This window comes from Citrus clementina, unplaced genomic scaffold, assembly GCF_000493195.1.
Source record: "Citrus clementina cultivar Clemenules unplaced genomic scaffold, Citrus_clementina_v1.0 scaffold_7, whole genome shotgun sequence".
In the NCBI taxonomy this organism is placed as follows: Eukaryota; Viridiplantae; Streptophyta; class Magnoliopsida; order Sapindales; family Rutaceae; genus Citrus; species Citrus x clementina.
In genome coordinates this window covers 18,272,096-18,283,804 of record NW_006262075.1, presented here as the reverse complement: position 1 = coordinate 18,283,804, position 11,709 = coordinate 18,272,096, and the positions used below count along the sequence as shown (strand labels likewise).

General features: G+C 33.2%; 1 protein-coding gene across 1 annotated transcript; it reads left to right on the top strand.

The window, feature by feature from the left end:
• The first annotated feature begins 5,763 nt into the window (after positions 1-5,763).
• Positions 5,764-8,810, top strand: LOC18036332 (probable disease resistance protein At5g63020). Its single transcript, XM_006427885.2, has 2 exons — positions 5,764-8,438; positions 8,768-8,810. The coding sequence occupies exons 1-2, from the start codon at positions 5,764-5,766 to the stop codon at positions 8,808-8,810; spliced, it is 2,718 nt and encodes a 905-aa protein (XP_006427948.2).
• Positions 8,811-11,709: the final 2,899 nt, after the last annotated feature.

Genomic DNA, 11,709 nt, shown 5'->3' with positions numbered 1-11,709 from the left:
TGCCTTTGTTTGTATGTGCTCTGTTTTCTTTTTTATTTTTCTTGTATACTTGTTCTTTGAAACTATTGATTCAAGCAAATAACCAACATAAAATGATATTAGAGCTTGAAGATCAAATAGGATGTTGCTAGAAAGAATTAAAAAGATTAGGATATCATTTATTTCTTGACACTGAGTTCGCACAAACTGGCTAGCAACCATTTTCTGATTTAAAAAGAAAAAAGATTAATGAATTTTCTATTGTGCTTCATGCACAGAGAATTTTAACTTTAATAATAGGGTCAGACTGTCCGTCGTTGTTCATTATCAGCGGTGTAACCAGATTATTATTGGTGCTAACCAAAGGATGCTATGGCATCGGCTTGTTTAGGTCCTTTTCTTTCACCTAAGGTTTCCTTTAAGCCTTGCTTGTCTTGCTCAAAATAGTGGGTGCAAATTGCAAAAAATTATTTAATTTTTTTATAAGTAAATAGAGTGTGTTGATCCCCAAATTTGCCTTAACGATGTGATTGGGTTTATGGAGATCGGGTTGTGAAACTTCCTTAGGACAATGTTATATGACTTCAGAAATCGAACGTCGTGATCTGCAAGATAAATAAAACAACAAAGTAAAGGTGCCAGATTTGATACCGTTGAAGACCCTTTGATGAAACAATTAAATGTGACATAAATTTTTTACAAAATCATCATTTGAGAAAATTATTTTGCGATTTATGTTCAATACCACACAAGCATATATATATATATATATATAGTAGTTTTCTGATAAGGGATTTTAAAGTGCGGGAAAGTCCGGGAAAGCTTTAAAACCACACGGCTTTGAAGGCTTACAGTTTTAAACCTTTAAAACCATGCGGTTTAAAAGGTTTCCCGTATTTTCCCACACTTTAAAATTCCTGACTGGAACATTTCTCATATATATATATATATATATATATATATAGATAGATAGATAGAGAGAGAGAGAGAGAGAGAGAGAGAGAGAGTCTGTGTGTGTGATAGTTATTCTCTAATGACGACATTCTTATTTTGTTAAAGTAAGAATTTCAATAAAATATTAAAAAAAACACATAGTTAAGTACATTAAAAAATTTATTTTTTATTTTTATCTGGTAGTGTATTGAAATCTATATTATTTTTATACTTTTGCTATATCTTTACTTTAATGTCTTCTCTGAAAAATTAATAATGATAATAATAATACTACAAGCTGATGCCCGGGAAATATTTCAGCAACTATCTGGAATAATAATTCATGACCAGCATGTTAAAATTATTGAACCCATAGAAATTCCTTAAACGAAACAAGTGCCCTCGATCTCTTAATCAATTGAAAGAAGTGCTTTGTGGCAGCATACACAACCGTGACAAAAAGGACTAATTTGGATTATCCCTGGTGAATTTGACTATCTTAAAATTATTTACTTTACCTTTTAAAATCTCAATTTAACCTCAAATTTTTTTAAGAAAAAAATTTATTAACCCACCCTTAATTTTCCTTTATCTTTTGAAAAAAAGGGATAATTTGAGATTTTAAAAAATAAGAAAAGTGATCTAAAGACAATCAATTCATAAAAAAAAAAATCTGAAATTTATCCCGACAAAAATAACATTTTGCGATGAAAGATAGACAAAAAAAAATTTGATCTTTTTTTCTTTAATTTTCAACAGAAAAAATTATTTAATCTTAATATTTTCATTTCCTTTTGTCTTTTATAATCGTGGTCATTTATAAATTTAATGTTGTGATGCTTTCTTTCTCTTTTCAAAATTAGATCACATATATAGATTTAATTATTAGGTTAGATGAGCTCATCTTATTAATCTATGATGAAACATAGTTTAAAGTTTATTATTATTATTATTATTTTAATGAATATTAGTTGAAAGAATCTTTGATTCACGATTAGTATCACATTATCTGCATATAAATCCACTAGGAAAAAAAAAAAAAAAGCACACCATGCTTCCATATGTATGTCTACGTGTAATTAATAAACAAACTAAAATTTTCCAAGCGAATCTCGTGAAGTTTTGTCTTGATATATGCAAAAGCCAACAAGTCCCATTTAAATTAACATAACGTGTGGTTATGTCAATCGTATTTTCAACTGGGATTAGTTAAAGGGTATAAAATACAGTGCTTAATTAGTTGAAATTAACCATCAAAAGCCCTATTTGACAACTTTTAATTAATCAGCTTGCTTATCAAGATATTATTTTTTCCCCCATGGTTAACATCAATAATAGATGATTAATTTAGCTTCAATTGTTGGAGAAAACATGCACGCTGAGACGAGCAATAAAAATGAGTAAAAAGGTTAGCAAGAATCAAATTGTGTTTCGTGCACATTGCTTTCATTTTTTCCAAGAAACTTGTGCAGTTAGACTCTTACCATTTAATAGAATAGTGAGTGTTATGGTGGGACTCACTATTTTAAAAATGTAAAAATATAGTAATTTTAATTTTTAAAAAATAAAAATATTTATTTAGTTCCTATAACAAGTATATAATGTTCATCACAACCAAGCATACTGTTGATTCAGCTTAGTCTAGAACACCAAATTGTCATTGACTTGGCACAAGACCCTAAAATCAACTCTGCTAATTAGTAAGTGTATATATACTTACATTGATGATCCATAATGGTATTGGTAGCGACATTCTAGTGATTAGGCTTGGCAAAAAAGCCTGTGCCAGCTTGACTCTCGGACTAGCTTAGGCTCGTGGGCTTAGATCCGACCCTCTTTTTTTTTTTTAAATTAAATTTATAAATTAAAATAGAAAATAAAATCTAAATAATAATAATAATAAAAAACTTAAATCTTTAATTCATAAATCAATGATGATAAAAAAAACTTAAAATTATAATACTAGACCCCCTCTTAAACCTTAAACCTTAATTAATTAAGATGCTTAAATTAGAGAATTCCTCTTAAATCTTAATTAATTAAGGTTTTTAAATTAGAGAATTAAGTATTAAAAAATTACATTTGTGGTAAAAAATTAAATTTTTGAGTTTTATTTAATTTATTTCTTTATTTATTATTTTATTTTAAAATACTTATTTTCTTTAATCCATGATTGAATTTACAATCATTTAAAAAAATAATTAAAAAAATATGAAAAAGCCTAGGCCATACCCTAGCCCGGTCCAAACCGCAATTAACCATCCATACTATTGATAATATTGTTCATTAATAAATATTACCATAAATAAAAAAGTAATGGTATAACCACAAATTTTTGTATAAACTTATCTTGTATAAACTGATGTGGTGTTAATTCATTAGTTGAATTAAATATCTCTTGACCCACATGATTTATTTCTATTATTTTATATTTTCATTCAACCAATGAATTAATGCTACTTTAGTTTGTACAAGATAAGTTTGTACAATAATTTGTGACTGTATCATCACTCTAAATAAAAAAGTCAGTCAACACCTTACACTGAACTATCTAATAAGTATAAGGTATTAGGATTAGATTTTTTTTTAACAAAAAAAGAATAATATCAGAAAAAAGGTCATCGCAATGATGTAGCCAACAAGCTACCATAATCGACAACTTCTGAAGGACAAAACAAATTAATATTATACAAAATTAGGACAAAAAAATAAAGAAAATGACGTTAGATTGTTCGTTTTATTTTCTTACATTTCTTGCCTGTCTGTAACTAATAAAAAAAATAATGTCAACAAGAAATTATTTCTTTCCATGTTAAAGATAAGGATCTTTATTTTGTTTGCATTTACATTTTCAACTGTGAATAGTTAGAGAATAATAAATTAAATATTAAGCCATCAAGTGGCCAATTTGTCTTTAAATTAATCCGTTTGCTTATCAAGAAATTATATGTGTTCTTTTTTTTTTTTGTCAATCGTTAACACCAACAACGAAAGATTAATTTAGCTTGAATTAGGTGATGTTTGGTTGAGAGGAAAGGAGATGAGTTCATATTCTTTCATGATTCTTTTGTTTGGTTGGTCCTAGTTGATTGGAAATCAATTTCTAAAGGAAATTAAAATCAATGAAATTGAGGAATTTTAATTCTGCTCCATAATTTTAAAAGAAAAGTTTCAATGTTGTTCTTCAATAAGTTAAAGTGACATAATAAATAGTTTAAAAGAAATAATATATATCTATTATTTAATTAATTAGAAATTATTAGTAGATCATCACTGACCACCGCCATACAGACATCGGAAAGCTGCCAGACCACCGTTGTCGACATGATTTCTTCATCAATTTTTATACCAACTGAATTTCTAAGAGCCGATCTACAATTTTAGGGTAATGAAAATGGCACTAGATGTCTTTTTTTTGGGCTCAAACCTCATTGTAAATATCTGAGAAACTTTTAACTCTTCTATTTCCAACACAATTGTAAATTTTTTGGATATTTTTATTTCTCAAATGAGTAGAACGTTAGTTTCTGATCATTTTAGTGTAATCTTGGAGATGAAAAACTCTATTCCAAACAATGATTAGCTATTTGGCAATGAGATTTTAAAATTTAAATTATTTTCTAAATAAATAATTTTTAAATACAATTTCAATTTATTTTATTTATTAGTTGTTTAATTTGTTTTAGTATTATATTTATAACTAATGTTGAAAGTTTAGTATGTAAGGCAAATGGTAAACTAGTTCAAAAAAGAAATTTGTAATGTTCTTTCCCTTTAAAGTTCTATGTTAAACTAAACAATCAATTTCAATTTTACTTTCTTCTCATCTCCTTTTTTGTCCCCTACTCTCCACAATACTCCTCTCCTCTCTTTCCATTTCTTTAAACCAAACACCACGGTATTGGAGAAAACATGAGTGCCAAGACAAATGAGCAATAAAAGTAAAAAGGAAGGAACGAGGGAGGGGATCTGGAATGGAACCATAAATATTTGTATAGCGAAAACACCCCAGAACCCACGTGACTTATTTTAACAAATACCTTTATACTACATCCGATTGTACAGAATAAATCATATGCAATAATATATGATTTATCACTGCTATAACTGTACAAGAGAAAGCAAAATCATTTTTGGGAGTAAATAAATAAAATACGAAAAATATTACATCATGTGATAACCATAGACTAGACATGGTAAAAGAACCTTCAAGAAATAATATTTTTGTGTGATTCATATTTAAAATGATCTTTTAGAGTTAAGTTGTGACGGAGCGAGGTTGCGAAAGTGGGATTAATAAGGTAAATAAACATTAGTTATCTTTTTAGTGTTGGTCCAAGTTAATGTGATTAGATTACACTCTAATCGAACCGTGATTAGATTTCGTTCGAATCTAAATAATTCTACAAGAGAGATTTTAATAGACAATTTCAAAGAAAATTATAAAAGAGAAATTTTTATTAATTGGAAACTATGAAAATAATAAAAAGACCTCTTTATCTATTGTAGGGTAAACTATTCCCCAAGAAATAAAAAAAATCAAAACACTGACTATAACTAAAAAAAACAAAAAAAAAATATCAGGAATACCTAAATAACAAAATTCTAAAATTTTAAAAGTTGTGCTCAGATTATAATAATGAGAAGGATCCTTAGTGGTGAAATTGATCAATTATGGTGTTTATTCGTGTATGTATATAACCAACCTTTTTCGTTCTCTTCCACCTCAGAAACTAATCACCCCTTAGTCATTTCTCAATATTCTTCGTTCCCAATTGACTTAAGCAAGATTTTAACTGGACGCCTTTTTCCAATATTTCTCAGTTTCTGTCTTCGTAGCCTTCCAAAATCATGATTTTGGGCGACATCTGGACCATTCTGAGGGATTGCTTCCTGTGCTCTTTCTATGTTTACGGTTACATCCGTGATCTCGAAGAAAAAGTAAATACTTTGAGCGGGAAAAAAGGTGAACTCCAAGGCGTCTATGGTGGAGTCAATGGAAGGGTCCAGGAAGCAAGACAAGATGGTTACGTGCCTAGACCGACAGTGTTACACTGGTTGGGATATGTACAAGATGATGACAGAAACCAGAGAGTGAATTCCCTTTTGCAGAGAGGTGTAGATGAGAAAGCAAAGCTATGCTTGCGAGGTCATTGTTCCTGGAATTGTTACTCGGCATACAGTGTTAGTTCAAAAGTAGTTAGGATGACCGACGTTTTGCCGGGATTAATAGAAACCGGGAATGGATTCCAAGATGTTGCCGATCCGCCGCCTCCGCCTGTTGTGGAGATGTTACCAGAGGAAATCACTGTGGGCATGGAATCTAGACTGAATGAAGTTTGGGGATACGTTCAAGACGATAGTGTGAGAATCATCTGCTTGTATGGGATAAGAGGGGTGGGGAAGACTACCCTGTTAAGAAACCTCAACCACAAGTTCAGCAATGCCGGGCGTAACTTTGATCGGGTGATTTTGGTTGAGTCGCACACAGATGTAATAAATATTGAGACAATTCAGTTAGTTTTAAAATACAGACTAGCGATACCGAATGAAGTGTGGGATAACAAAAATCAGCAAGGTAGGGCAGCAGAAATATTCCAGAGGTTAAGCCAGAGAAGGTTCGCTTTGTTGCTGGATGACTTACGAGGACCAATAAATTTAGCTGAAGCGGGTGTTCCTGTTCAAAATGGATCGAAAATAGTATATACAACCATAATGGAGGACGCGTGCAACGCGATGGGTGATCAAATGAAATTTAAAGTCGATTGTTTGCTTCCAGATGATGCATGGAATTTGTTCCGACTCATGGTGAAGGACGATGTACTCAACTCCCATCCTGATATTCTAGAACTTGCTGAAACTGTGGCCGACCTGTGTGGAGGGTTGCCGCTTGCTCTTATCACTATTGGAGGAGCCATGGCGAATAGAAGAAACCGTGATGCGTGGGAAAATGCAGTTGTGGAATTGAGAAATTATCCGGCCGAATTTCCAGGTATGGGGGACCTTATCCTTCCTCGTTTGAAGTTCAGCTACGATCACCTGCGCAGTGAAACCCACAAAACTTGTTTTTTATTTTGTTCGCTATTCCTAAAGAACCAACTTATTAGGAAAGATGAACTTGTTGATCTTTGGATTGGAGAGGGACTTTTACGTGGTTCTCATAATATTGCTGTTGCTCGAATGCAAGGCAAATGTATAATTGATAGTCTGATAGGTGTTTGTCTATTGGAAGAGGTTCAAACTTACTTTGGAAATTATGTTAAGATGCATGATCTGCTTCGGGATTTGGCTTTGTGGATAGCTTCCCAAGATGAGGGCAACAAGATTTTGGCTTCAAAGCCTGAAAATGATGAGTTGATTATAGAACAACAAAGTGTTACCTGGAATGAGGCTGTACGAGTATCGTTGTGGAGTTTTTTAGTTACATCCCTCGCACCGAGACCATTCTCATTATGGAGATTTTTTAAAAAATCCCTCACCACAGCGCCGCCCTCTTGTCCCCGTCTCTTAACTCTGCTCGTAAGGTATGCTAGTATGAAGGAACTCCCAGAATGGTTCTTTCAATCGATGCCTGCCTTGAGAGTTCTTGAGTGGTCACGGAATGGGAACTTGACAAAGTTGCCTATGCAGAAGGGTGAACTGATTAACCTGCGGTATCTTAATCTGTCAGATACAGTTATATCAGAGTTGCCAATTGAGATTAAGGGATGCTGTAAACTGATAATCCTACTGCTAGATGGTACTAAGAAACTGAAGGCAATTCCGAAAGGACTGTTATCAGAGCTTTCAGCTTTACAGGTTTTCAGCAGGGTACCAACTGTTCACTATAAATCATACAAAGACAAGTCATCCGTCTTTGGTGTTAGTGTCTCGTCACTGCTTGAGTTGGAGAGCTTGAAACACATTCAAGATGTAAGTGTCGTCTTATCAACTCTTGAGTCTAGGAAGAAATTCCAATCATCCTCTAAGTTACAGAGTTGTATCAGAAGACTGATCATCAAGACCCCAGAATCATCTTCAACATCATCTATCACAACAATGCTGCACGATGGCGATTTTCAGAACCTTCAAGATCTATTTATCAGCAATTGTTCCGTGCAATATTTGACATGCCTTGTCAAAATTCCTCTCCTTCGATTCTTATTTGCAACTAACTGTCCCTTACTAGAAGAAATAATTGCTAATCATCAAGCTGAGGAGCCCATAATTGGATTCACTCATCTTAAGCAACTGAATTTGAATGGTCTTCCAGAACTGAGGAGTATATGCGGCAGCGCCATGGCCTTTCCTTCCCTCGAAAGTATATATGTAAGTCAGTGCCAAAATCTCAAAAAACTCCCTTTGAACTCTCAGAGTGGGAAAAGAAATACAGTTTTGATAGGAGGAGAAGAATGGTGGAACCAACTGGCGTGGGATGATGATGCCACTAAGGATGTTTTCAGTTCAAAATTCATCCGATTCTCAGATTTTCCTAACAGCAACGAACTGGAGCCATGTTACACATATGAAGCGTCAGTAATGAAAAGGTACTCCATAATGTTATAAACTTGTTACAGTGTGTTAGAAAAATAAATGATGGAGAGCCTAAAGCTGATGCAATGGTGATAAAGCGCATGCGGGATTACAGTGTTGATTCAAAACTTGTGCCGGATTGTAGTATTGAGTCATTTTTATTTCCATTGTGTTAGATCTTTTTATTCAAATGTCAGTTCAATGAGCACCGGTGGAGTCATAACATATATAAAATATATGGTATTATTAATTAATTAGTTCGTTCAATGTATAACAGATGAATGTTGAATTCATCGAATGCTTTTATTGTGTTAGATCTAATGCTGCTTCACAACTTTTGTAGTGCCTTAATGGAAGATCTCCCCAATGCCTGCAGCATCATGTGATTGACGAGATGTTCAGGTGAAATTTATCTTTCTTTCTTGTTATCGGTACGTTGCAATTGCATAACCTCTTTTTAATTTAATTTTCTACGAATTCTGAGACTTTGATTCGCCGTTTTTTGGCTTGAATTTAAAAAAAAAAAAAAACTGTATGTCTTCATAACTGTATCCGATGATGCTAAAAAACTTAAACCTAACAGAATGCTAATATAAGTAACGGTAAAGCTGATCTGCTTTACTCTGTTAATCTGTTTTACAGTTGATCTTGTCAGCGTTTTGTCTGATATTTTTGTTTAAATACCATTACTCATTTATTATTTCTGTACTCACATAATCGATTATTATTGCATTGCAAAACCTGTTTGATTAATAGCCTTTTTAAATCTCTGAAACAGAAGAGAACCACAGGAGTGCTTGCAACTGTGTGGACTCGTAATGTTTATTTATTAGATGCATCGGCTTTCAGTGTCTTGTGCGAGAAGCTTGCTCATCCGTGTAATCTGATTATGTGTGAAAAACTCATGTATTTAAAATGCTCACTGGTTGTTGCTTTTATTGGTGTGGTACTTCCATGCTCATTAGAGGCTGGAACTGTTCTATCGGGTGTGTTTGGAAAATATAATGTTACACTGTATTTTATAACTGTTCACGTTAATTTATTGTTTAATATGTTTGTAATTGGAAATTTTAGAAGCACCAAACTTGAGTATTACACAAACTTGAGTTCCACTCAGGTCTCTGTAATGCACCAATTTTTGGCTCAAACGAAGTATTAAATATATTTATTTCTATTTTAATTTTCATTATAATAAATAAAATTATAAATTATATTATAATATTATTTTATGCAATAATACTATTATTATACTTATAATCAATGTAAAAGAATAATTTAATGATAAATTTAAATAATATTAATATAAAATGAATATAGTACAATGTAATATTAAATAAAGTCAATATTATTATAATACAATATTAACATAATATACCTGCATTAAATAATATAATTAATACATTGTGTTTAATGCATCCTCATTGTTTAAATTTGGACTCACAAAAGACCCTTAATTAACATTTAATAATACACAACATTATTATAATAATAAAAAAAGAGTGAACCTAAATGCAACCGTCTTGTGTTAACAGTGTTGAGGGAGTGGGATCGAATTTTGTAATTGCAGGAACTGTCAAAGTTTTTGGCTGCAACTTCTAGAAGCTACATCTAGAAGCATTGATGCAGCAAATGTTGAAGGGACCGCCAAGGAAGAATGAAGAAGATGTTGCAGAAGTTGATCTTGACAAATGATGGTTGAAACGCCAAAATGGAAGAAAGAAAAATGTTGGAACACGGCTTTGAAGAAGCCACGAGAAGAATAAAGAAAATATTAAAATAATAGCCAATTTTGGCTATATAAAGAAAGCTCCCCATTTTTGGTTTTTTGCATCTAATCCTCGGCTTCTTTTCTTCATTCAGAGAGTATTTCTTTGGGGTGTATTTGGGGCTTAGGTGAGAGAAAATTATTTCTGAGAGTGTGGTTGTAATAATTTTCCACATAGTGAATATTTTTTCTCTGGTTGTCTTTTTGACAACGGCCGTGGTTTTTCTCCGGATTTGGAGTTTTCCACGTAAATCTTGTGTTGTGTGATTGGTGTATTCTCCATTAAATTTTTTCTGTTAATTTGTTGCTTGACAAATTGCTTAGAGTGATCTTGGGAGGAAGCTCAATTTCCTAACAGTGGTATCAGAGCCATTGATTTAAGTTTTGGTGTTGGGGCACTGTTCACGTATACGGTACTGTTCACGTATACAGTACTATTCACGTGAAGCAGTGGGAGCCAATCCAAACAGTCTGTGGTGAAGAGTAAAAGCTTATCTGCAAAGCAAATATGTCAGGATTGAAATTTTCAAGTCCGGTGAAATTTGAAATAGAAAAATTCGATGGGAGAATTAACTTTGGCTTGTGGCAAGTTCAAGTCAAAGATGTGTTAATTCAATCTGGGTTACACAAGGCATTGAAGGGGAAGCCATCCCCTGCTTCCAGTAGTGGCTCTGGAAAAACTAGTATAAGTGATGAAGATTGGGAAGAATTAGATGATAGAGCTGCAAGTGCCATACGACTGTGTCTAGCAAAGAATGTTCTTGCAAATGTAGGAAAAATTCCTACAGCGAAAGAACTTTGGGAGAAGCTAGAAAAGTTGTATCAGACAAAGAGCATCTCAAATCGATTGTACCTGAAGGAGCGATTTCACACACTGCGAATGGCTGAAGGTACAAAAATTTCCGATCACCTCAGTGTTCTCAATGGTATTGTGTCAGAACTAGAAGCCATTGGAGTTAAAATTGAAGATGAGGACAAGGCGCTTAGGTTACTATGGTCACTTCCAACTTCCTACAAACACTTGTTACCTACTTTGATGTATGGGAAGGAGACAGTAGATCTTGAAGAAGTTACTAGTACTTTACTCTCAGAAGAAAGGAGACTGGGTGGTGAAAGTACTAAAACTATAGATGTCTCGGCTTTGGCAGTTGTAGGGAATTGGCAGAAAGATAAATCTAAGAAGAAAGGAGTCTGCTGGGGGTGTGGACAATCGGGGCACTTAAAAAGAGATTGTCATAGTAGAAATGGAGCAGGATCGGCAAGTGGCTCCAGATCAGATACTGATAGTATTGCTAGTGGTAAGTCTCTCATCATCGTGGGAGACGATGATCCCTTGTAAAATGGATGATGATGACATCCTCATGGTATACCGCTAGTACCATGAAAGGGGATATGTTACTACTAGCGGGTCCACAAGATTTACACACAAGGCATGGTTGGCATTGATGCAGGGTGTGTGGTGGAATTTATGTCGATGGCTGACAAACTTCCAGGAAGGCCAACATGGAAGTTGCACCATA

Bases quoted from the DNA above. Each gene is read 5' to 3' on its own strand.
- LOC18036332 (XM_006427885.2), top strand. From the start codon at position 5,764: ATGATTTTGGGCGACATCTGGACCATTCTGAGGGATTGCTTCCTGTGC. The intron at 8,439-8,767 runs GTACTCCATAAT...CAACTTTTGTAG, and splicing joins GAAGCGTCAGTAATGAAAAG to TGCCTTAATGGAAGATCTCC.